The sequence below is a fragment of the Catharus ustulatus genome, chromosome 5 (genome assembly GCF_009819885.2).
Source record: "Catharus ustulatus isolate bCatUst1 chromosome 5, bCatUst1.pri.v2, whole genome shotgun sequence".
In the NCBI taxonomy this organism is placed as follows: domain Eukaryota; kingdom Metazoa; phylum Chordata; class Aves; order Passeriformes; family Turdidae; genus Catharus; species Catharus ustulatus.
The window spans coordinates 56,912,034-56,939,158 of NC_046225.1; the positions used below are offsets into that span (position 1 = coordinate 56,912,034).

The following is a 27,125-nucleotide window of genomic DNA, read 5'->3' on the forward strand; positions in this document are numbered from 1 at the left end:
TAACAGCTCAATCAACATTTGCAGAAGAAATTAACAGAAGGTTCCCAATAATTTAGCTCTCTGAAGTGGCTGACTCAGGCTTTGCCAGCCTATTCCCCACTGATAAACTGTTAACACTGTTTAATCAAGAGCACTAAGGACAAATTGAAGTGAAACCAGTGACCAACTCAAACATACACTAAATTATTGCTTCTGAAGTGGGCTGTATTAGACAACTACAGTTGAACATAATTTATATACAGATTCAATTATCAATATTTGTTTTTGTCAGGAAAAAAACTAACTTAAATCCTCAATGATTCACAATGATCCTATGGTTCACCTGGTGTCACTCACCAATTTACCCCCACCACAATTGTGTCACCTCTACCTAAGTGGGATTTTGGGTTACAAGAGAAGCTGCTTTGTAACAGCTTGAGCTTCTTCCTTCTCCGAGCTACAAGAAAGAAGAATATTTAATACCAAGGAATATTAAACAACAAGGATTTTTTTGTTTTTTCTGGTAGAGAGCCACAGGCTCTCAAATCAATCCTCATGCTCAAAATCACAAGGCTACATATTATTCCAGCAGTCACTTGGAAAGGCTTTTCAGCTTGTTCAGAAGGGAAAAGAAAAGAAACAGTGAAAAAAAACCCCAACAAACAAAACAGCACAAGCCCAAAATCCCAAATCTTCAAAACGTTAAACAACTTAAACTCAGAAAAGCTCTTTCAAGCAAAACCAGTAAGACTCAGGATTTACAAGCATGACTGTAGAACCCTGGTTGCCAAACAAAATGGTCTCCACCTTTCCTTTCACAGTAATATTGCTGTCAAGCTTTAACAACAGCATGAAAAAAGAGATACTTGCCAGAACCCTAAGCAGAACCAAGAAAACTTACCTCAAGATTAAAAAAAATTAAATAAAAAAATTCTTAAAAAATCAAAATTTCAATACTCAGGGAACAGGCTAACATCAATTAAAATTACATAACATTTTCACTAACACAGTTTCACTTTTCAAAATGAAAGTCAGATTTATTCAACATTAAGTGCAACAACACATCAGAAATCAATAAAATCAATTTTCACTTATAAAGTAAAGCAAAGTAACATGAATAAACACAGGAAAATACTGTCTGAGACTCTCCAAGCAGGACATTTCTCATAAGACTCACAGAAAAGGGGGGGGAAAAAAGGATTTTTATATGCAAACAGACTAAATTCCCCAAAATTCAGGTTTTTTCCAGTTGTAAAGCAATATATAGCTAATGGGAGGTAAACTAGAAAAGGGAATGAAATGCATCATGCTGTACAACACCAAAGAAATAGTCCAAATGCATTTGTGTACAGCATTAACCACATGCAATAGGTGAGGTTAAAAGCAAGTACAGTGTATATATTAGAGACAGAAAATAGTCAGTCTGAGGGCTTTGTTTCTTATTTTAGTTCAATTAATGAAAACAAACAGAAGCCAAGAGCAAACAGAGGAAGAACAGAATCTGCATGGAGAACATCTCTTCCCAGAACAGTAAAGCATCTTAAGATTCAAATTTTGCACATATTTACTTGTCTTGGTCCTCTTCTTGCTGTGTCATTAAAATATATCCAGATCCAATGGGCTTTATGCAAGTATCTATATTTTTATAAAGCAGTAATTAAACAAAACAATGCAAGTCATTCAAATTCTGCAAATCTTTTAAGTCAGACATTAATATGCTGAACACTCACTACAACTCAATGTTATTTGAATTAAAAATAAAAACAGGGCAAGACATCTCCCAAACAGCCTTGCTGAAGTCTAGGGTATTCTAACTATATTTGTTGCTTGGAGGAGTGCAATGTGAAAACAGACGTGCTACCCAATTCATATCATTATGAATTATTTAAACAATACTTTTAGACAACAGCTGGTCTCTCTGTTCATTCTATTCAGTTCACAGCCTGACAGATTTCTCTTGCTGGTCTTTTTTTTTTTTAACAGCAATTTTTTAAGACAAACTCCCAAGATCTCCTATAGATTTTGTCAACTATTGAAAAGCAAGCAAGCATAGCACACATGCAAGTTAGAATTAGAGAGCCAAATATAATTAACTACAAAGTTCCAAGCAGTAAGTACATCTGCATTCCCCTGGGGAGATTCCATCTTACTGGGAGATGGATTTGAAAGCTGATAAAGAACACAGGTTACCTAGTTCACTTCAGAAGTTCTCTACCGTCAACCTGAAGGCTTGCCAGAATCCATTCTACCACCCAACAAGCTAGTACAAATACTCAAGCTTGTCATTAATTTCTGTAAGAATGGAGTGATGGCTGACAACTGAAGACTGACTTTTGTAGGGCTGGACATACTGACCTTAATTTTAAATTAATTCAAGTCTGAAAATAATTGTGCAGCATTAACTCAAAACACAAATAATCAATCAAAGGATAATTAAAGGAAAACTTTACCACTCATACACAAATCACACCAGCCAATGCTCTACCTCCTTCACCTGAAGTACAACCGTGTTTTTACAATATCCAACTGTGACAAAGTCTTTAAAAGGCAACTATTCACCACTTATCTATTAATAGTTCCCAGCTGAAGAAAACCTGTACTCTAAACAACTATCAGTACCTGTTTATTTCTTTAACAGGAGAGGGATCACGAAGAACTGAGTTAAAATAAAAGGAATGTGAAGGACAAAATTTTGATTCAGATGTCTTTAGTACATTTTACACCAAAACTGACATTAAGACATGCTACTAAAATTATCTGAAAATGCTCTGAGGTCTGGCAATCACCTCAGTTAGTACTGTAACTACTAAATTTAATGCTGGGTGAAAAATAGAATAGAAATTGGAAATAAGAAGGTAATGCCCTGAAGAGTACACCTAAAGAAGAAAGTGGCATTTTTTGTTGGATAAGAAGTTACTGATCTGAAAGCCTTGAGACAGAATGTACCTCTTATCTCCAGCAATCTAAATTGTGAGTGTTCCTTAGGAGACTAAATACCACTGAACATTTTTCATCCTCTCTAATGAGCAAGAGGCATTTCGTTTTACCTTGCTCAAATGTGTTATCCTTAACATCTAAGCAGAAATCAACCTTCCCACTTTCATTTCAGTGAAGCGTTAAATACACAGAACACACACACAAAATTTGGTAAACTTGAGATTGAAAGTTGTAAAGAAAAACAAAAGATAATAAAAATCTACTTTATTTCTGAATGCCTGAAGTATATTGATAAGTACTGCCATCTGCTTAAGCAATGTCAGATGCAAGAGCATCCAGGGAAAATAGTTTAAAGTTTGATGTTGTTACCATTTATATAAATTGGTGCATTCTGTTTATGTAACAGAGGGCTAAGTGGAGAGTCAGAAAAACACTGTCTGTACTGGGCTGGAAGCAAAAACTGTCTGTTAAACACCTGTATGACACATTTGATCTGCTACTGAAGCCTCAAAGAATGGTCACCTAAACATCTACACACTGGCAGGCAGCCAAGCTCTGCAGGCAATTTTTGGTTATTAGTTATCCCAACATCTGTCACTAGCAGAAAATGCTAGCAGCACTTAGACTCAACCAGGCTTCACCATGAATCACTGAAGATGAAACATCCAGGATTAAAATGCCTACAAGCAATTTGGAGAAGTGACTCAAACATGAGATAGTAACACACCCCTATAGTAAGAGTAACTGGAACAGATTAGAAAAATATGTTCTTTCTACTTAACATATTGCACAAGGAAATAAGCAAATAGAGAAGAGGTTCAAGAATTAGGAATTAGTAATCAGGAATCAGGAATTAGTAATTCCTCTATTTGGCTTTTAATTTATTTTTTTTAATTTACATTCTCCACTGCTCATAAATATGCTTGTAATTAAATGGAAAAAAAATATTTCACTGTATACTTATGAAAGTAAGGTAGTAATCCCTCTCCAGCAATGTATTGTGGAAATGGAATTAAACTATCCTGAAACTCTAAAAGCTGGTGATACAAGAAATACTAATCAGCTCCTGTGCATGCCATGTTCCCATATTTTGAGAAGCAAAAGGACAAAATCTTGAACACTTTAATTTCTAATTAGCTTTATCTTTTTAGGTTTTCAATCAGTTGTAAATGACTGCCTAACTCCAGCTGGCATCCATAAATATCCTAAGAAAAGTGAAATCGAGTATTCTTGGCTTCATCATCTTCTAGGCTTCCAAACAAGGAACTATGTTCTTACTATAATATTACTACTTGGCCCATGATTGAGAATTTCTTTTCTTTCAGTAAACTGCCCTTCAGGAAGCAGAGGGTCATTTGCTACCTAGGTACCAGTGGGGGAAGAAAAGTTGACATAAGCCTGGAACTGCCAATGAACAATTTTAAGATCTATGACTGAGCTGTGAGGATGAGGGATGGAAGGGAACCACCAAAATTTTGGGGTTTTTTTTGGAAAAACCAAAAAACACAAACACAATCAACTGTTTTAATCTCTAAGTCCACTATAAGATGGTAAAAAGCATTCCCCAACCAAAATGCCTTTCCCAAAACTTTTATGCTAATCAAGTGTCATATAGCTTTTGTAAAAATTGTGGAAAGATTTGTTTAGGTTCGTTTAGTTTTGGAAGAACTGGGATTTTTTTTCTTCTTTATATAGAACCATACATTTAACACTTCCTCATTTTACAAGTGACTTAAACAGCAACGTTAAACAGGGAAAAGTCTTTTAGGTAATTTCCACAAAGGAGCTGCTGTCCTGACAAAATACTCTAACAAAATATTTAATTAGCGAAGAGCCTCATCTTCTGAAATACCAGAGAATTAAAAATAGAACATGGATTTTAGCTATAAAAGCGAAAAAACGCCCAAAACAAACAAACAAAACAAAACAACCCACAAATCAATCTCTACTGACACTAGCTGACTGTCTCAAGAGACTGATATGTCCTATGAATCCTAGTGGTTGGAATGTTGGTTGGACTCACTGACTGCCAACAAGTTCAAGTTACACTGCAAACGGAGTGGAACAGAGAACCTTTTGAGGCACATTTTCTCACTTCTTAGATGTGGACATATGCCAGGTACTTCAAGCTAAGACTGGATTTGATGACCGCCAGTGAAGATTTACCTTAGAGCCAGTGCTCTCAACGTCTCTCAGTAAAAGGACTGGAACCATTTGAAGACAAGAATTTCTGCATTAGGAGCAATGGAAGCCATTTATATTGTGGCTTACATTAAATGGCAAGAAATGCAAGTGGCTATTAAAATAATAAAAAATAAACTCAATTTACTTAAAATCAGTTTGTGCTCCAACACATAATACTCACCACTTCTGATTGTATTAATTTAAGCTTTTCGTTTTCTAACACTTATTAAGAAGCAGCTATAAAGTTACAGGACAGATGGTGAGACACTGAGTGTTGAGAGTAGTCTTTGCTCCAAAGGTTTGCCATTTTGAAGCCAAAATATATCACTAGGATAATCTCATTTGATTTGTTTGTACAACATGATGAAATACTTTTTCCAGAAAACAGTTTTTTAAAAAAGCTTTTTAACACTTTAACTCTCAGCCAATGAAGAATTCACTTTTAGTTACACTTACTACAGAAAACTGAATTTGTCTGTTTTGACTCCTCAGTATTTGAGTTTGCTCAGTTTTGATATCAGAATTAACAAGTGTTGCCCTTCTACTACCCAGTACCAGCTTTTTTTCCATGTGTAAATATTTACTCTCCAGTACCAAAAGGCCACTTCATTTTTTTTTTTTGTAATGATAGAGTTACTCAAACCTCTCACTAAGATCTACTGTCTAGCCCCAGATCTTATTTCCAACTCAATTATTGCTATAGCCTTCTCAAGTGCATCAAGATTTTTCTGGGAATAGTCTTCTCCATGTTGTTTGGGAGGCACAGTAAGTTCCCTACTTGCATAAAAGTAATTGTTCCCTTTGTAGATGTTCAAGTACTTCATCAGGCTTTAAACTACAGCTCTTGAAGGCTCAGCATTGAAGTGGTACTTCAGAATTAGTCTTTTTCCATCGCTGCTTTTTGTTGTCTGCCACGTAGAGAGTGTACAGTCGTTGTTCAAAGAGACCATTGTTACCGTGTGATTACTTTTTTTTTTTGAGCTACAGTTGCTTAATCTCATGATTCGGAGAATAATGGAACAATATTATGTTCTCATTATTTTCTATTCCACCAATTTTTTTCTTCTCCAAACTTTATCAAACAGTTGATTTGTCCCATGCTATTCTGCATAGATGGCCTACAATCAGTCTCTGTTAGACAACAGAGACAAATCAGTCTCTGTTAGTCTCTGGATTATTTCTGTTCTCTTAAGGAATTAACCAGTGTACCAGGACATTTAAAGTACTTGCATTTGCAAGGTCTCCATCCCATTTTATAACCTTTTTCTTTCAACCATGTGACTAACCACAATAAATCTGTTAAAACGACCACCACTTCTTGAGGAGAGAACTAACATATTGGGTATGTACAGTGGAACCTAAACAGAAACTGATAGAAAAGACACATATCACTTGATTTCAATTAGCTACAGGTTTTGAAGGCTCCTTACTAGAAAAAATGTAGGCAGTCTGTGAAATAATTTTTTCATACAGTACATCACATACGTATTGGCAAGAAGTGAGCCCCTAATCACAAGTCCCTGGCAGTGGCACCTGCTACTGAGGCAACTAGAACACCCCTATGGAAGATCTGAGACAGTTTAGTCATCACTGGGTAAATTGCTTCTGTTGACTAGAGCAGGAGATATTTCTTTGGAATGTACCTCAGAAGAAATTCCTGCTCAGTATTAATATTTTCAAACTGAATAAAAGGCACTGTTGCTTAAGCCATACATTTCTTGTCTCCAACTGTTAAAAAAAAAATAAAGAGATGTTTTTTAACAACTAGCTACTGTTACCTTAAGAAGGCTTCCTTGTTACCTCACAGTAATTTCATCTCTCCCTAAAAAAACTTCACAAAAATTGCTTTTATCTGAAGTATGTCATCTCACCTTTATACCTATCTTTATATCTAAAATCATGAGTTAGTATAACAGTATGCATTATAAAATTATACCATTTACTTCAGACATCTCTGAACAGCTAAATCTTCAAACTATACAAAAATAAAGTGTATGAAATCTTACAAAAGGAGGACATTAAGACAATAATAGCTAATTCAAAAAATATAATAACTTATACACAGCAGTAAGCATAAGCAATGTAGCCTACAACAGTTTCCAATTAACAGGACCTCTGCAACATGTCTGAAACAAGCATCAGCTAAAATTGGAACATTCCCAAGCACAATAACATTTCCAATTTATTATCTTTACCACAGTACAAACTTTCACAACCCAAATGTTCATTGTCTGTCAATCTGTAAACAAGATCTACTATTCCCTCTCCTCATTTTGAGGGAGTTAATTTTTTCAGTCTTCAGTCAAGTTTCACAACCATCTTGCATAAGGAATCAAGAGCCTGTTCTCTTGGTAATTTACTTTTTTTTCTTTTTTTTTTTCTTTTTTTTCTTTTTTTTTTTTTTGTCATACAGCCTGCAGTGAATTAAAATCACAGTGAAAGTCCTGGGAAAAAAATGATCTTTACAGCAGGACTTGAACCATTCTAATAATAAATGCATCTAACAAAGCTTCCCATAATAAAAGCATGACATTTCCATTTCCAGAAATCAAGTCAATTAGAAATGCTAAATTCTACTTAAAAACCCCAAAAGATCTAAAAGTGAAAAGATTCATCTTCTCAGTCCAATACAAGTCTTTCAGTTTCACTTGCAGAGACTGTTCCAGTCTGTAAAACAGTAGTGCAATTCATTTAGTTCTACTTCTTTTATTTTAAGTCCAGTAGATAAATGTCCTATTTCTATGGAAAGATAGGAAGATGCTCCAGTAAACAAGAAACTTTGGCAAGCCCAGGAAGGCTTACTAGTCCATTAAAGCTTAGGAGTCCAAAGTGGCTTGAAAATGGTTCATGAATAAACTTATAAAAGCCCAACAAATCAAATCTAAAAAAAAAAAGGTTGAAAAAGACAAACTAAAAAAATAAAGAAATAAATAGGCAGAAATTAATGTAAACTGTCTGAACTTTTTAATGATTTCTCATTGACAGCTGGCACAACCATTGATAGTACAGTCATTAAATATAGGTGACCTACAGAGTATTCCATTAGGGCATCCAGTCAGGAATGCTCAAATGGAATTACATTCCTAAAGACTTAAAAAATAAAGTTCTTATAATATTACTATAGGTTTTCTTCTGCCCACCTCACTTGCACTTCTTCCTAAAGAGGCTTTTTATTTTTGATGGCTTTTTATTTTTTTCACCATTCTGGTAGAGGTCCTGTGGGATGCTGCTTATCCTAGGGACAGAAGCAGCTTCATGGCTGGGTTTACTATCACTGCCAGTTGAAGAACATGAGGTGTGACGAGGTTTTGGGACTGGGATCCCAGTTGAAAGCTGGTTCATGCTGCAAGACTTCTCCAGGATTCCATTATAAACTTTGCTTGCAGGACTAAAGATCATGCTCTTAGTTTCTGCCATGCCTACACAGTCAGGAGAGCCCCTAGAAACATCTGCAGTTAGAGAAGAGGAGTCTCCCGTAGACGATTCCTCAAGTGAGAATTCTTCTGGCGATACTTTCTGAGGAGAAACTGTCTGGTACATCTCAAGACTTGCTGGAGGAGACTGTTTTCTTCCAATGGATGAATTTAAGGAGTCACATTCCGAACCTGTTTCCTGTACTTCCCTGAGTCAGAGCAGAGAGAAGAGAAAATATAATGAAACGACTAAGGAAATTACTAAGGAAATTAATTTAGAATCAATAACATTAGTCTAAAAGCACCACCCACACTTTTCCTTAGTAGTTAATTAAACAAAAAAAAAATTAAGTTAAACATTTTAAGTTACAACTTGCATTACATCATTTTATTATCTAAATTTAAGGGAATTAGTTTGTGCAATCTTGCTTTTGTGGGCAGCAGCATCTGCCCAGAATCAGTCATTTGTATCTCACTTCAAAGAACAAAATATTTCTGGCACGTGAAGTCAGAAAAGTTATGAAATGAAAGAAGGAGATTTAAGCCTATCATATACAAAAAGTTTCTTCAGGACAAGTGTCCCTACCTTTCAACAAGCTCATTTGCTCCTTCCAAAAGGAATTTAACCTTTTCCTATGAGGCCATGTAACAAGAGTAGGTACACGCTCAACATGCTGTAAGAATTGTGTTACCATCCATCTCCTCTTCGCCCAGTAGCTGACATTGCTTTTGATCCTAGTTTCAGATGTAAAAGCCAGTAACATATTGTAATGGAGAATCAGGGTTAGTTCAGTGCACCCTGGATTGTAACATTACTTAACTGTACATGACATGCTAGTTATTTACATACACATACCAGACAAGAACTCTCTGCTCCATGTAGACTATATTAATTCATATTATCCTACAGATTACTTTAACTTTTGGCTTGGTTTAACCTCTAATTCTAAACTGTTAGTCTCAATAATCCTATCAAGAGTTCCAAGGGCTGTTTGCTAATCTCCGTACCATTGTTTATCAGCAGAGAAGTAAATGGCTTCCTCCTCCTCTTCAGTTCGATAGAGAGCTGGGCAGCTCGACACAGAGAGGATGTCAGGGTCAGGGGAGTGCAAAGCGTGCTGAGACTGTGGAGATGATGGCACAACACTGCGTCTTGATCTACACAAGCTACTGCTTCTTGCCAGTGTGCTGGGAGGTTTTACAATGGACCCTGAGGCAGAGAAAAAGCAAACCAAAACCCTCCGAGTGACATTGATGTTAAAGGATCTACTCTGAAGACCAAGTAGTAGATATCTGCTTCAGTGACAGTGACTTTTAAACAACTTTGACATTGCTTGACATTTTCAGAGGAAGAAAGACTGGCACAACTCACACATTCTAGGTTAGATGAAGCAGCTAATCAAGATGCAACTGCAGAGATTTTGTGCCTGCCAAATACTACCCTGACCAAGTACACCAAAGCTCTGGCTCACTATGCTCTCTTGAGAACAAAAAGGAAGATTCTACTAAAACTCCCAACCCTTCATAAACTAAAAATAGCAGTGCTGAAATTAGTATGTTACACAATGTCCTGTATTTTAAGTGTGTGGTGATTTGGTGGTTGGAAGAAAATTTAAAAGTTTTTCAATGTAGGTGTGACTAACCAAACAATTGGTATACACTACACTAGTTGTAAAGTAGGTTAGATAGAGAAGACCAATTTCATTTATGTAATATGACAGAAAATACATAATTCGACTTCATGTTCTAAGAACATCCTCTTAGATAACATTGTCTCTTGCCAGCCTAACTATGAATTTCTGGAAGTAAAAATACTAAAAATGGGTGGAGGCAGCCACACAAGACTTCATCAGCAAAGTACCTAACAGGAAGTGATAAATGTTCCTAATCCAATTCCTCCTTCAAAAGATTATTAGGCAGCAATACTTGTACTGAAACAAATCTACGTGCATTCAGGCTAGCTGTTACAAGTCTCAGGATGCTTCATACCCCTCCTCAAACTGTCCCATGGAATGCATTACTGCTTATGTAAGATACACCAGACCCATACTGGTGTTCAAAAATGTTTAACAAACACAACACACTAAAAATCCCTCCAATTATTTCTGTAGACAAGCATGTCTAGCCTGGCAAAATACATTTTATTTTCTGCAATGCCAGTTTATCATCATGTAAGCTACAGTTTCCCTTCCTGGAATCTCAGAGAGATTCCGAAAGCTGGACAAATTGTCCACTCTCTTTCAGTACAGGAAATAACAACTTTCACTGCACCTTTGCTGACATTTAATTTCCAGTCCCGAGCAGGAAAGAAAGGTTTGTGAGTCTCAACATGAGAGTTGTTTGTAACTCAAACTTCTAATATTACTTTTGAGGAATTCCCTGCTGACCTTAAAAACATGTTGGGAGCTCAACAAAAAAAGTTCCTCAAGGAGCAAATGTGAACTGAGATAAGAGAATAAGAATCTCTTCAGGAAATTTGTGCTACAGGTCCACAAAAATCAGATGCCATCCTATTTGATGGTATTAAAAAACAGAACAAAACAAAACAAAAAACAAACAAAAAAATCAAAACAAAAAAACATGGGAAAGAAAAACAAACAAACAAACAAAACCCCACCAAGATTGCCCCATCAGTGAATTTTGAGAAGTAACAAGCATTTTGATTATTTGTAGGTACATTTACACAGGAATATGAAGCTATGACAATTTAACATGTAAAATTTCCCAGTGCAAATGAAACTCACTAAATCAAGGCACCAGCTGAATCCTAATCAGTCAATAGGAAAGTAGAAGTTTCACTATCACCTTCCTGCTCTAAGGACTTTTTTCCATTGTCAGACAATATTTCTTAATCTATTTTTGTTCTTCAGCTTGATATTGATCAAACAGCTCTATTACTTGACACCATATTAGCCTATCAATGCAATTGCTCTGCCACAAAGAAGCCTGTCCAACAGACTTCAAATTTTGTCAATTTTAAGAGTCCAAAGGATGCTGGGGCAAGGCAATAGCCCAGACCACTTTAGATCCAGCAACTAAAATAGCCCCTTTCTTAAGTGACCTCCTCCACAATGCATTTTGTCTGATGCCTCATGACCAAGACAATCCATTTTGCTTCTGTCCTTCCTCGTGTGCATTTGTTATTTTTGTCTAAAGGATGAGAATAATTCAGCAGTTACTGAAATAACCTACAATAATTTCAATAAATTCAAACAATCCTCAACACTAGTTTCAACAACAGATCATTTAGCATATTTTCCTCTCCTTCCCCACTCCTAAGTGTTCCCATGCTTTATTTACTGCAGAGAAATTCTAAAAGCTAGTAAACTAAGGACAAGCTACTTCCTTCATGTGATAACTTTGACAACATCAGGTTCTTGTGCCTTATTCAGAGAGAAAAATAAAAGGGGAAAAAATTTTTGCAGTGTTACTAAGATTCAGATTACTTTTCTCACTGAGAAAGAAATACTTGCAAATGAACTGATCTTTAGCAAAAAAAAAATTTAAAGTATAATTGCAAAAGCATACAGTAAAGTTTCAGCTAAGTATTCTCTTAGAAACAGTACAGTCCTTTTCTAATTGCAGTTCCTTCAACTGCACTCTCTTCTCTAGCTTCACTTCTAAGCAAGACTAAATGAGTGAGCTAGAAAAGTGACTAAAAAAACCCACAAGTCTAAGGTCTTTTACACATCCAGGTGCTGTCATTGTAGACTATCTGGAAAACCATGACAATAAATGGAGCTCTGCATTTTGAAATCAGACCACAGGCTGCTCTATATAGAATTGGAAGCTTAACTCTAGACATCCATATTTTATTGGGTCTCCCACAAATTTATTGCTAGGGTTTAAATCACAGTATTTGCAGTGAAGATAACTAGAGAAACAGTGCTCCTTGAAAGTGATCAGAACTTGCAGTAAGTAGTGTTGCAAGAGGATTAATGAACTTTTCAATGTGGCCTGCAGAAAAAATGGTTGGTACATTTAGAAGAAAAATAAGTGCCCAAGGCACACTAAGTGAAGCCAGCAAAGTGGCGACCATATGTTATTTAAAAATACGGTTTGAATTTCTTCTGAGAATCCCAGTTCTGGAAGAAAAATGTACCCATGTGACAGTTTTCCTTCCTACTCATTCCTCAGCTTAAAACAGCTTGTTTGAATAGCTGCATGGGAGTTCATCTTTTTGATTTGCCTCTAGAGTCCAGTTAATCACGGTCTCCACGACACAGGCTCTTGTTCTGGCACAATGACTCATGATACACGGGTGGTCTGAATCCCCAGAGTGTATCTTCTGATCATAGTTTAACCAAAGCTGGATTTATCCCCCTCCAGAAGTCAGCCTCTCTGATGGACACTCAAACAACCCACTGCATCTAAACACAAACATTGTGCCTAAAAGCTTCCCCTGAACAACAATGGGATTTTGTTGCAACCATTAAATATTGTGTGCTAGGCTATGTAGCATGGGGCCTCCCAAAGGATGTGATCTTCCTCATAGCCCAAGGAACCCTGGACTAAATTCGTCCCTTCTATCTGAAAGACTAAATGAGCTAAGAGAAACTCAGCATTACTCATTACAAACTTCTGTCTAAGTAGCAATCCAAGGCTGACAGGCACTTTCAAAACCTTAGTTGAATTTGCCCCATTCTCCCACTGAAACAAAATAATGGCTTTTTCTTCGTGCTATCTTTACTGTAAAACCCAATTTTCCATTTATGTCAGTTCCACTAGATCTAGTGCCTGAAATGCTACAAAGAATTTTGGTCCTTTTGACTTTGATCCAATCCTGTTTGATTTCGTACTCTTCTCCCACCTGACTTGAAAATCCCATGTTCCCACAATTTTTCCCCTTTCTTTTTACTGAGTTCATCACTTACCATGAAACTGTGAAACTATTGGAGGAGTGTCTTCATCTAAGTCATCAACTCCCCCTGCAATTGGGTAGGGAGGAATGGAAACTCGAGGCATAACCACCCAGCTGTGATCAGAGTAGAGAGAGGAGGTCAAGCTTGGTAGCCCAGAATTGTGAGCGATTTGAAACCCGCAAATCTTCTCAATCTGCTGCCATCGATAAAGACGCTCTCGCAAACACGTTGTCAACTCAGAGAGTGCTTTCCTGAAGAAAGGCATATATTAAAATTATATACACTGTTCTTATTGATAAAGCAAAGCAATACATTCATTCCAGCATACCAGATGGTCCATTACAGCTGTTGTAATGGATCTTTTAGTACTTTTTAAATTGCTTTTCTAAAGTGCAAAATCACTAAGACACTCAATTCCAAAACTCTCAAAAATGCCATTGTTCCAGGAGCAAATAAGCACAAAAGAATATGCATCCTGTGCTGGCAACCCTCTTACTTTGCTTCAAGAATTTTATGGTCCACTTCATCCAGGGAGGAGCTGTGTGCAACATGTAATGTTCCAAATACAGTGCTTCTCTTCTTTTTTATCTTTTCTGCCTAAAAAGCAAAGTAAAGTGAAATGCATAAAACTAGAAGCATACTTAACAGATGATGAAATATTAGCAATATTGACAGGCAGCAAACAACAATTCAGTGAAGAAAAAAGCACAGATGCTTATCTGCTTTGTGTTTACTATTTCATATCTCTAGCAACAGATCAGAAAAATCATTAAGTAGCTGAAGAAAAATTTATTACCTCATCTTTAGCAATTGCCAGCTGCATTTCTGCATGCTGTCTTTTGATATTGTAATATTGTACTTCAACTTCATGTGTTAACTGAAGCCACTTCTGCAAAGCTTCAGGAACAGACCAATTACTTCTCAACTCAAACTCCTTCTCAGCCTTTTTTAAAGCCATACGAACCTAGGAATCAAGAATAAATTAAAGTGTCACCAAAAGTATCATTAGAACTAACAGGTGAATTATAAGCACATTTCTACCGCACAGCAACATACCAAAGCTTGACAGAGTTTTGGTGTGTGCCGATTGTTTTCAGGTATGCAGATCTGGCATCTCTGAAATCTAGCATATGACCTTTTATAATTTTTTCCAATTATATATAGTTCCTAATTTGAAGTTTAAATATTTTTGCAAGATGATAATTTAGTACAATAAATCCAAATTTATTGCTGTTCAGATGAAAGCTTACTCTCTCGCTTCTAATAACAAGATTAAAAAATCTTTTGTATATATTTTGGCTTAGTGAATCCCAAAATATTATGATAAGCTAATATACAAAGTTTACACCTTCTAATAGTTTCAGCATTATTTTACTAGATAATGGCATGATTGACAAACAATCAGTAAGCGCTCTCAGAATTTTTCCATTCAAATCTAGCATTTGGGGAATGCTGCTTTAAACACTGCTGAGGATCTAATAAAACTAGGACCAATTCAAAGTCCACACTAAATTTATAAACAGCTGGCAGATACCTGTACTAACTCTTCCTCTGCATATTTGAGCCTGCTGAGCTCACATTCAGCTCCCTCTCTCAATTCCCTTAGGCGATGAGCTTCACGTTTTGCATCATTGATCTCATCCATCATTTTGCGCTCCAGATTTTGCTTTTCAACAGCAACGTTTCTATTCTCTTCTTGTGCTTTCTCAAGCCTTCATAATTGAACAAAAAATATGAAAAAATACACAGCATATTTGTTAAAAGTTGCAGTCCTCGGGATAACAAAATGCATCCAGCAACAGGGCAAGAGGCAATGGGCACAAACCAAAGCACATGAGGTTCCATCTGAATATCAGGAAACACTTTCAACATGAGAGTGACTGAACACTGGCACAAGTTGCCCAGAGAGGTGGTAGTCTCCAACCTTGGACATATTCAGAAGCCACCTGCACATGGTCCTAGGTAACCTGTTCTAGACGATCCTGCTTGAGCAGGAGGGGCCGGACAAGATGAACTCCAGAAGTCTCTTCCAACCTCAACCATTCTGTGATAATAAAGACTCTGCAAGCTTCATGAATCAGCAGTAATTACATCACACAGTGTGATATCCATGCCAGGCAAAATACCCAAACTCTTAAGTGAACATCATTAAAAGTGTAGCATCAAAATACAACTGTGTTACAGGTGCACCACAGGCTATCAACTCTCACACTGCTATACATGTAACAGAAACTAATCAGTTCAGGTCTGTTTCAATCTTAAAAGCTTAGAAAGAGAAAAAATGTTCTCATTCCCATGTATATGAAAATGACAATACATACTTGTAAATCTGTAGGAAAAAAGACTGAGCCTCTATTCTCTACCTTCATCCACAAGTTTGTATTGCCTGCTAAAATATCCAGGAGCAAGCTCTACCCAAGAAATCAGCAACACTGAAATCACAATTTCCATGCAAAGGCAGTTAATGCAAAAAGTTCAAGACTGTAAAGGATCTGCATTTGTGTTTAACCTCAAAACAAAAGGACAACTTTTTTTTTCTTTTAGGTTTTATACCTTTCCTGCAAGTCAAGAAGACTTTGCTCTGCTGTTTGGAGACTTTCTAAGTCCTTCATCATTTTTGTGATATGTTCTCTTGAGGTTCTGTTCTGTGTATATGCAAACCAGCAGCCTCCAAAACCAATAACTATAGAAACTGTTAGTATAAAATCCTTCATCCAGTTGTGAGGGGGACCTGTGCAGAGAACAACACCATCATTAACTAGTTCATTGATACAGACAACAGACTAAGGCCTTCTCCCCACCTCTCCCCAGCCTAAAAGGTGACAGAACCTGATGCTAAACAGAATTCTAGATCATTTACATCAAACCACCTCCAACAACTACTTTTCAAATGTATTCCACAGCATTTTCCATACAACATAAGCAGCTCTGCTCTAATACAATTTACTTAATCTGTACTAAAACATTCATTAGACTGAGAAAACCATACTAAACCCCTTCACAGTACATACTCTGTATCTTTATTTAGAGTTAAAAAGAGTTCCACAATTACACTTTATCAGGCCAGTAGGAGGTGTAATTCGATTTTAGCAAGTTCTACTCAGTCTGCACCCTCTTGAATACCCTCTGCTGAATTAAAAATGCACTTGGAAAAAATACAGTACAGTAATTTCACGATTACAAGCCGCACTGAGTATAAGCCACACTTTCCGGGTGCCAGCAACTTTTCATTCTTTGTCCATACATAAACCGCACTTGATTATAAGCTGCACGTTACAATACAGAGTGTGATAAAAGGTATTTATTCTATCACCATCTGTTGTGGGTGGGGGCAGTGATCCTTATCTCAACGGCAGATATTCTGCTAATGGGCCATCCATTGAAACCAGGCAGGACATTGTTCTTTATCTTTTCACAACCCATCCTTCCTCCAGCGAGTCATTTTCTGCTAATGGCCCATTGAGTCCCACTGTGGGACTGATAAAATTACTGCATCCCATTGGAAGTTGCTCCAGCCAGCACAAAGAGCCCAACATTTCTTACCAAGACAAAAACAGAGGTTTTGGGACACTAAGGGAGTCCCTTTTTCCAGTAGACTCCAGAGGAAAACCGGATTTCTCCACATCACCACTGGACCTCCGGAGGGAAATTGCACCTTCTGCAGGAGCACTGCTTCAACTGAATCACATCTGTCACTGCAGGAGGATGCAGCCACCATTTAATGGGACTGCTACCAACACCCTGCCTGACGGGGTGTCAGGTTGTACTCTGGCTTTGTCAGGGTTTGGAGTTTGTTTCTTTGTAGTACTGTATTTCTATTTTAATTTCCCTAGAAAAGAACTGTTATTTCTAATTCCAATATTTTTGCCTGAAAGCCCCTTGATTTCAAAATTATAATAATTTGGAGGGAGGGGGTTTACATTCTCCATTTCAATGAGAAGCTCCTGCCTTTCTCAGCAGACACCTGTCCTCCAAACCAAAACAGCAACTTTTCATTCTTTGTCCATATATAAGCCGTACCTGATTATAAGCCGCACTTTGGGTTCGAACCAAAATTTTAGTCAAAATGGTGCGGCTTATAATCATGAAATTACTGTACATTTTAAAATGCTAACAGCAGCACTTTTAAAAAGTAAAAGTTGGATTGTCAAATTATTATATCCAAGATTCACATGAAGGTCTAATACAAAGTGCCTTTTTTTTTCCCCCCCTAAAAATCCCCAGCTCAAATCTGGTCTGATTAGTTCATGAACACCTGACATGCACAGCACCAGAGCTGAGCTGTAACTGTGTACAAGCAAGCATGCAGAGCACTGGTGATGTGGTATGGCCATGGCTGCATATGGTCAAATGGGTCAGATGTGGAACTCCTGCGTTAAATTGAACTGCAATTAAGTATGCACAAAAGACACAGATGTTGGATTTGCTTCACCATCTCCTTTTTTCTTCTTGGGGAAGGTCATCCCCTCTCACTTCAGCATCCCAGTTGCACTGTCCAAGCTAATTGAGAAGTGAATGTGACCTTAGTTATAAACATAATTTAGACAGTCAAAAATATTTAGGGGACACTTCTTGTGACACAAAAGCCAACTGCCAAGTGATGTTATACTAAAATTTCTACATGATCTTACACACAGAAGTGAACTTTTGTTCTGCTCACAGCACCTAAATAAGCTTTTTTAATTCACTGCAGAGTTCCACAATCCATGCCAAGCAATCCATCAGCACATCACACAAAACAGATAAGCTGTCCTATCTACAGTATCAAGTGTCATGGAAAATATGCTCTGTTGAATTCTTACAATTAAGAGATAAGAAAAAAAACTCCAAAAAGTTACTAACGGGTGAGAGGTCCAAATAAAACAACATCCAAGGCTTTAAGCTGAAGCTTCTGTCTATGACTCCGGTCAATTATTTTCAAGTGAGAGATCATGAAAGCATGTTCATTTACTGCTATCCTGTTAATGACAAGACAAAATGTTACTTATTCCATAAACTATATTTCCCATACTTATACAGGTTACAGTATGCAATTAGGAGTGAGAAATGCAATACAACAGTAATGCTATATAAATGCATATCAGCATGTGCCAAAAGAAGAAAATAAAATAATTTAACTATTCTTTTCCTTCTGGAAAAAGATCATTAAATAAATACATTTAGCATAGTGAAAGGTATATTTACAGACTTGTGACACCAGTTCCTAAATACATGCATTATTTAGCAGTACTCAGGTGTGGTATTTATTCTCCAGGTAAGGTATTTTACAGTTACATTGTTGCATATACCCATACAATTGATCAGAAGATGCTCAAAAGGAAGTTTGCTACCACACAGAATTATGTGACCTTTGAGAAAAGCTTCCACAGAAAGAAATAAAACTTTTATGGAAGTTGTATTTTGAAATATTCTGGCAGGAAAAAAAAATGCAGCCACCTCTTCAAAATTGCAAGGACACATCTCTTGTCTTGCATTTGACTGTATCTTGCTAGACTTTAGGTTCATATAGTTGTTCCTACCATACAGACTAATGCAGTAACCTAAGGGGAATTATTTGAAACTAATCCAGAAGATATATTCACCTGGGAAGTGTTGTTCCATTGACATTGCTGTCTCTAAAATTCTTTTCATATTGGGGCAATTCAACAAAGTCTGAGAGCCACTGAAGAGTGTCCTCTTGAGTCCAGTTATGAACTGAAAGAAAATAAATTACCTTTGGTTTTTAGTAAAAATCAACAGCTTAGAAGACAAGCAGTAGAAAAGCAGGTTACAATAACCAGAAGAGTTTAGCCAAATATAATTCCAGAAAAATTAGCATTACTAAGGTGTTTCTGGCATTTTGCCTTTTTCATTACATACTCCGCATAAAAGCTTAGGCAAACTATAAATAAACAAGCATGGAAGCAATAGAAGTATTTCTTTATTAAAACTTTCACAGAACAATTTAGTTTTTTGCTTTAGTTTGAATCAGGACAGCATCTTGTGACTTTCATCTACTTAAACCAATTCCAGCCTCAACCCCTTTGTCCTTGCTACCCTTGCAGAACTAAACACACATCAGCTGGTGCTGTAACCATTTGAGGCAATGTACCAAGATCTTTTCCAGAATGATGCCTTAAGAACTTGGTTTGACAACAATTTTCTTAGAGGCTTACACCTCCTAACCACAAAATAGGAGCTGAAGAGAGAAGGAGACTGAAAGAAAACACCAAAAGACAAAAGAAATTTTAACAAGAAAACTATTAAATCTCTCTCAAACATGCCCAAGAAAAGTGGAATTACGTGCAAAAGTACTCTAAGAAAAATTACTTAAAATATGTAGAAAATAATTAACAATTCCTTAATAACAGCAACAGTCTATATAAATACTCATAGCTACAAATGTGCTAAGAAAATACTACCCACAGATATTTTTTTTAAAAAATCATATTTCTCTCCCTTACAGACCAGCTGCTACAGTTTACAGCTTCACACTAACAGAATTGAAGGGAAATTGTTCACTCCATTTATGAGTCTGCAAAAGTCTGCGTATGAAAGAAGCAGGGATAGCCTCCTCCTGGACAGACATGTATTCACATGAAAAACTGGGGGGGTTTTAACATTTCTCTACCTAGAACTACTTGCATGTGACAGTGCTGGGCAGAGATTATCACTAGGACACACTCTCAGTGGTGACTTTTGAAAATAATCCTTTAGAAAGCACTGCTGAAAGCTTGACAGGTAAAGCTGCAAGCAATGGAAAATTTTATGAGTTCAAATTTGTATCTCAGTTCACACTGTAACTGAAATAAGGACTTCTAGGTCTCTTGTCTACACTAGCACAGCTGCAAAATAAGCTTAAACATTTTAGATTATTATCATTCCAGATAGGCAGAGACAGAACTCATTTCACAGACTTACTTATGGCTTCAAGAAACAAACTCACAATGCAAACCTCTTGTTATCTATTTATATGATTGGCTACACAACCCTCCCAGTATGCTGTGTATTTCTCTCTTCGTGAGCTACAGTCAGGTATTGACTTGAAACAGACTCAGATTTGTCATATTACTCTAAATTTTATGCTAAATATCTGGGCTCTATTTATAAACAGGTGTTTTGTGAATAATAAGCAATCAGATTTACAAATCATTCAAAGTAATTTGACTGGTCATTACAAGTCTCAAAAGAGTGGTAAAATCATCCAGAAAAGTAACACCTTAACTGTATTCTAGAAATATGTTCATAGACTGATCCAAAGTAAAAGCATTTGTTTTGTTGTGACATGAGAAAAAAAACACCTAAAATAGCCACTACACACTACAGACTATCACTGACAGTACAGAACACTCAATTTCAAAAGCCACACAACTGACTGAGTTTATAAATTGGGGAGGAAAGGGTTAAAAATACCATTGAGACTTTTCACTTTTACTGCTGAAAGAATTTTGTAGACAGTCTGTCAAATTTTACATAAATTTATAGGTTTCTGCAATCCAGCAATAATATTAAACATATTATCCTGAAAGAAATGAGGTACACATGTAAGTAATTTACCATAGAGCAAATCACACCTGTTGCACTGCTTAGACTGGTGTGATGTTTTCTTCATAGACTATCATGGAAATTTTCCCAAACAAATCAGTTATATTCTGGAAAAAGCACTTTATTATTCATTATTTATCACTGTATCAGATACCTCCATTAGTACAGAAACTGCAAAAAGAAGCAACCACAGTCTGTCCTAAACTAGAACTGAAACTTTCTGAAACTGGACTTTCTGTACTCTTATACTGTTACTCATTTATTAAAAAACAATATCAATTACTTCTTTATTTTGACTGATTAACTCACCACTCAACCATTTAAGCTATGACTGTATACTGTCATCTCTTATTCTAGGATGTTGAGAACTGAATCTCTTCTCACATACGTATTTTGTAAGAAATTTAGATTTATATGTAAACTAATTGTTCATTCACAGAAGTCCAGTGCCAGTGCCCCAAATCCTCAAGTTTTCCAGGTGGACTCAGACTCTAAACTACACTGTTCTTCCTTTCCTATTCTGTCAATGAGTTCAAAACATTCACACTGTTTCTTTTTGTTGATAACTTCCATGTCATAGGTTGGTAAGGAGCATTACTTGACTTGTCTCCAGTAAGACTTCATGACATACATTCATGTTTGTTCTACAACAGCATCAAGTACTGAAAAGCAAACTGGCCTTTCTCCACAAGAAGCACTTACAGTCCACTAAAACATAACACAAGGCAAGTGTGACATACACCAGGTGTACTGAAGGGCAAAGCTGAAATTCATCTTAATCACCACTGCCAATTAGAATGTGCCAACTCCCACCAACTAGCTGAGGTTGTAATTTTTCCTTAGTTTAATCACCAAAAAAGAAAGCAGTACTTCAGACAGCAGAGTAGCAAGTCACAATTGCTGTAAGTTAAATGCATACAGCATTATAGAGTAATTATAACACCCTTCTCTCTCACACCTCTTTTCACATAGAGATACCTTCAGAGAGAGGATGTGAGCACCATGCTTTGGGCATGTATAGAAGGCAGTGCTCACACCCCAGAGCAGCACTCAGTCTCTAGACCTCCATCAGCTATTTTACTTCAGACCACAAGTTTGAGTTTTGGGGGTTTTTTTTCTACTTCTTTTCAACTGCTGTACCAACACACCTGAAGGTGAAGACAGCAAAAGTAGCTTTAAACTGGCCCTGTATGAAAGTTTCTCATTGTTAAACCACATTAATTAGAAGATCAGGGTATTTACCACTTTTCTGTGTTAAATTTATCATATCCCACAAAAGGATTCAAAACTTAGTTGTTAGGCCCTTCAGTAGTTACATCAGCAGTATGCAGCATTATGTAATTCATCCTTAGCCAAACCCTGTTTGCACACACTTCCAACCTCCAGATATTTAAAACCTGAGACAGCAAATGGTAAGAGAGGAAGGCAGCCACAACGTCTGTGGTATGCAGCAGTTGCAGCAAGAACACTTATGTGGTAGTACATCAGAATACAACAGGTGATCACACATGCAAATATAGAGCCATTTTTGTATCTCTTTACCCTAATAAATAATGTAACAGACTTTAGTTCACATCCTATTTTTCACAAAGAGAGAAAGAGAATTAAAGGGGGGAAAAACGGTACACATACAAGGCAAGGAGAAGGTTTTTTGTATTAAAAGGCAGTCCATAGGAGATACTATACAGTAAAGCTCAAATATGCCATAATGGTAAAAAAAAAAAAAAACTACTTTTTTTTTAAAGGCTGTTTGTAACAACTAGGCTTTAATAGGATTCAAATTAATCTGACAATAGCCAAGCATTAATGAACTCCAGGTTTGACTTCAACAGTTTTTTTGTTCACTACAAAATCAAGTCCCAAGGGACAATGCTACATCACTGAGAATACAGCATCCAACCCTACTCACTGAGACAGGTCAGAACTATCCAGCTGAAGGCCCTGGACTGATTTTACAGCCTCTTGCTACTGAGACTAAACCCCATTCATCAGACAGCAAATTCACATGATCACAGCCCATTACAGGGCAGAAAGAGAAGGTAAGTACCATTGAGTGAGAGAACTTCCAAAGATAATTGCAGAAAGACTGGTATTCAGACATCAAATCAAATGTTCATCTGTCCCCTTTTCCATACTCAAAACTACCACCTCTTCAACGCCCTCGCAGAAAAAATACTGAAGATGCTCATTTGATATTAACCTAACAGAAGCTACTAAGTTTAGTACTTTTGAATTGCTGAAAGACTCTCTAGTACATGTATAATTACTGCTTAGTTAGGAAACAGTCGAAGAATACCATACAGCAAGCATAAACTGGCATTTACATTTAATAATAGAGGTCAGAAGACTTTGAGAGAGGAGCATCTTCTACGTTTTAAACAGCTATGATGGTTCATAGTCACTCCTCTAAACAGAGCACTCTGTAGAATTAGATTATGAGATTAAAAAAATTCAAAGGTCACAATAAGCACTTTCTAACTAAACTAAATTAAGCTGTAGTCTTGTTTTGTACTAAAGAAGTCCTTTAAGCTGAGTGGCAACACAGAAACAATAGGCTAGATGCTGATTCAAGCTATGATGCGACTCCTTCCACACAGGTAAAACCTGTAATAGCCTCGAGCTTCCTTTAGTTTGCACCAGCCTAGCCTGTGCCTTAAAGATTCTGCACTAGGCAGGGACATCAAAAACCTGCCCAGTGCCAGAAATATTAAAAAGCAATATTCTAAAGTCCCCTCTTTTATTTGGGAATTTTTAGAGCTTTGGAATGCAGCCAATCCTCAGTGTTACTTTCAGTGTATAAAATCCTTCTCAATTAATTAAAAGCAACCTCTATTTTCCTTAATCCTAAAAAGAGACACCAAACAGCAACAGCACTTTTGTGCTTTCTTCCCTCAAATCTTATCTGTCTTGCACCACCAATACGTTTAACAAAGAACATCTTTAAGCCATTTGACAAATATTTAAGACAAGCATTCACACAAAGCAAGGTTTATGGCAAAGAATGGGCAAATTCTACTCAGTATAAACTACTCAGCAGTAGATCAAGATGTTTCTGTATATATTGTCAAGAGCACTAGAGTCTGTAATTCTCACACAGACATCCCAACAGATTGTTTAAAAGTCTCAAATTACTGATACTGTCATTTACACTAGTTTCCATCCTCTTGTTTAATGTTGTCAAATTGGTACAAATTAGTGGCACATAAGAAACAAATAAATCAAAAATTCCTAAAACGTATAGAAAGGAATGGCAATATTTTGCATGTTTTAGATAAATTAAAATAGTTCATTTTCTGAGGGCTTCATGCTTTCTACCAGCAGACCACTGTTAACACTGCTCAGAGGTCTCATTCTAAAGGTCTCCCTGTGGTGCAAATTTAGTTCTCCCAGCAGGATACACAAAATAAAGCCACTATAAACAGACACAATGAGATGAGATGTTCCTCTCCAAGTCTTCTGAGTCTTCTGCTCACTACATTCAAGAAAACTGGAATAAAGATATACACAACAGACAAACTATACTTCCAGAATCACTATAGCCTAAATTTTTTGAGGAGATAATTTTTTCTGGTAATTTAGTAGTAATACTTTCAGGGAACAGGATCTTCAGTGAGTAAGTATTTAGAGAATATTTGAAGAGATCAGGCCAAAAGTTACTGGTTAAAACAGATACTTACTACATGCCAAACACTTCATGCATTACCTGAGAGTACACTTAAGTGACTTGCTGCATTAGCAGAATGAACCAATGCCATAATCCTTTTTATTCCCCTCCTGTTCTTACTTTCAGCTGCTTGGCCCATACCAAGTTTTAGTCTCTATGCTCACCATCAGAACATGTCGTGATTTAGGAACAGTATTCTCAGTTTCAGTAGTCCTTCTAAAAACATGTGTGTGGTTTTCCCTCCCCCTCCAATTGGAGGCACAAAGGGCAAAGATCACAGGTTGAGATAGGAACAATTTACTGGAAACAGTGAAGAGATAAGAAAATGAACAATAATAGCAATAATACAATAACAAAAGGTATAAGAAAAATAAACTACTTACATGGCAAGCCCCTGACAACAAACAAATACCAGATCAGTCTGTTCCCTATGTTTCTCGACCAGAACTCCTTCTCCCTGGAAGAGAGACTCACTCCCATTCCTGGGCTCCCAGCAATGATGTGAGCTGGTATAGGATAACACTCAGCCTTAGCTACTGCCCCTCGTGACTACTCCTGAAAATTAATCCTGTCCTGGACACAACCAGGACAGCACACCTTCAGAATGAGGGCTGGGATGGGGAAGGGGGTGAGGAAGTTAGGCATTTTTCTCCTAACAATTCTAACATTCCAGATCTCTTTTTTAATCACTATATCCTGGGGCATATTTGGCAATGAACCTTGTACTATTGATTAAATACTGTCCTTTGATACTTGGAACAGTTGGCTCAAATTACTTATTTCATTTAAACCAAAGTGAGGGAGGGCATGGTGTTGGGTAGTCAGTACATTCTACTGTATCCCAAGTTAAAGAAGATTTTCAAAAATGCTTTGGACTAATAATTCTAGATCTTCTTAGCTCAAATAAAATTTAAATCAATGTGAAAGTGAATTGAATTTTCCGCTTAATACTATATAAAAAAGTATTTTAAAATAGCTTGAGAGAAACCTTTAGATTTTATTAAATTAAAACATGCTAATCTGGAATTCAGCACTTGCACCAGTCATCTTGATAAATTAGAACCTCATGTAAGATATCTTAGTTTACTCACAATACAAAAAACACATGAAGAGGAAATTACCTCTAGCTGGATTAAATGAGTTCTTAGTCAGGTTTATGTGTGCCTATAAATAACAATGTCAAAACAGACTGATGAAGATGCTTCAAGATGCTTCACTACTCTATACCTGGTGGAAAAATTGTTCAATTATAGCTATGTCAACAGCCATGATCATTTTCAGCTACACTTCTTTACCTACCTTCAGACGTTTTCCAGCGTTTCCACAGATCCTCAATGGTGATATGCTTGTCTTCTCTGTGCAAGTGACTGTGTTTATTTGAGGCATCCTTGTATTGCATATCTTCCCTTAGAAACTGAAGAAAAGGGAAAAACATTACCTTAAATGTCTAAATGACAATTTCTGAAGCGAAACTACACAGAAATCAGATTGAGTCTTTCTTATCTCTTTCCCATGCAAGCAGCAGAGAACTGATCTGAGTTTTCTACAGCAAAGACTCAGAAATTTAGTTAAACACTCTTACAAAATTTGTTTTTCACAATAATAAAATCCTAGAAAAACTGATGATGCAGTTGCTAGTATACTAAACATTATTACTATGCCTCAGATTTATAGTGATTACAGGAACACACCACACAGTCCTACTGTACACTTCTCTATTCTGACAACATTTAACCAACTGCCCCTCCTTGAAAATAAGACCATGTAAGATTTGAAAGTGTGCCAGTCATTTTTGGATGAGTAATGCCTGAATCCTGCCATACTAGTTAAATGCAACTGCCTGAGGGATGAGTGTAAGCTGTTTACTAAGTAGCATTAAAGTCTTTTGATTAGACAACAAAATTTGACTTCTATTCATCGAATTAAAAAACAGAAGTCATCTGAGGGCCAATTTTCTGCTTGCTAATCATTCCTCAGTGGTTACACTCCAAGCACAGAAGCATTACATAAAGCTCCTTCATTTTCAGTAATTAATAGGAAGCCTTTTAGCAAACATTATAAAAAGGAAGATCATGCAGTCATGACATGCAGAGTGGGTGGTGAGGCACTGGCACAGGCTGTGCACAGAAGCTGTAAATGCCCCATCCCTGGCAGCATTCAAGGCCAGGTTGGATGGGGCTCTGAGCAATCTGATCTAGTGGAAGATGTCCCTGCCTACAACAGGAAGTTGGAACTAAATGATGTTTAAGGTCTCTTCCAACCCAAACCATTCCATGAGTCTGTGATACAATTTTATGATGGTAGCATTGTTTCAGTGTTCCACAAGTCACTACAAACAGTTCTCCAAATACATACCCAAGAAAAGCATGGAACTGTAAAATTAATTCTATTTTTTTATTTCATAAAAGCCTAGAGAAGTTGGAATACTGGTTGGCAAATGACCTCCCATTAATTGTGGAAACTTTTCATAAATATCAGTCCCTGAAAGCATTGTATGAAGAGTCTCTGTGGGTGATTAGTGCCTAAGCATTAGTATCAGAAAACTAGTATCTGGTACTAACA

The 27,125-nt window shown here is 36.8% G+C and overlaps 1 protein-coding gene across 2 annotated transcripts in view; it reads right to left on the reverse strand.

The window, feature by feature from the left end:
• Positions 1-989: 989 nt before the first annotated feature.
• Positions 990-27,125, reverse strand: part of STIM2 (stromal interaction molecule 2) — a 77,079-nt gene continuing 50,943 nt past the window's right edge. Inside the window, exons 3-13 of one of the 2 annotated variants that reach the window (XM_033059934.1) lie at positions 25,863-25,977; positions 18,958-19,069; positions 18,218-18,333; positions 15,929-16,106; positions 14,910-15,087; positions 14,172-14,339; positions 13,872-13,972; positions 13,388-13,626; positions 9,522-9,723; positions 9,100-9,248; positions 8,176-8,722 (exon numbers count right to left, since the gene is read on the reverse strand). In XM_033059934.1, the coding sequence (XP_032915825.1) occupies positions 8,685-8,722; positions 9,100-9,248; positions 9,522-9,723; positions 13,388-13,626; positions 13,872-13,972; positions 14,172-14,339; positions 14,910-15,087; positions 15,929-16,106; positions 18,218-18,333; positions 18,958-19,069; positions 25,863-25,977 (1,596 nt within the window). In that variant the 3' untranslated portion in view covers positions 8,176-8,684. Of the gene's footprint in view, positions 8,723-9,099; positions 9,249-9,521; positions 9,724-13,387; positions 13,627-13,871; positions 13,973-14,171; positions 14,340-14,909; positions 15,088-15,928; positions 16,107-18,217; positions 18,334-18,957; positions 19,070-25,862; positions 25,978-27,125 lie in introns of both variants that reach the window. The other variant, XM_033059933.1, reaches the window with a different exon arrangement.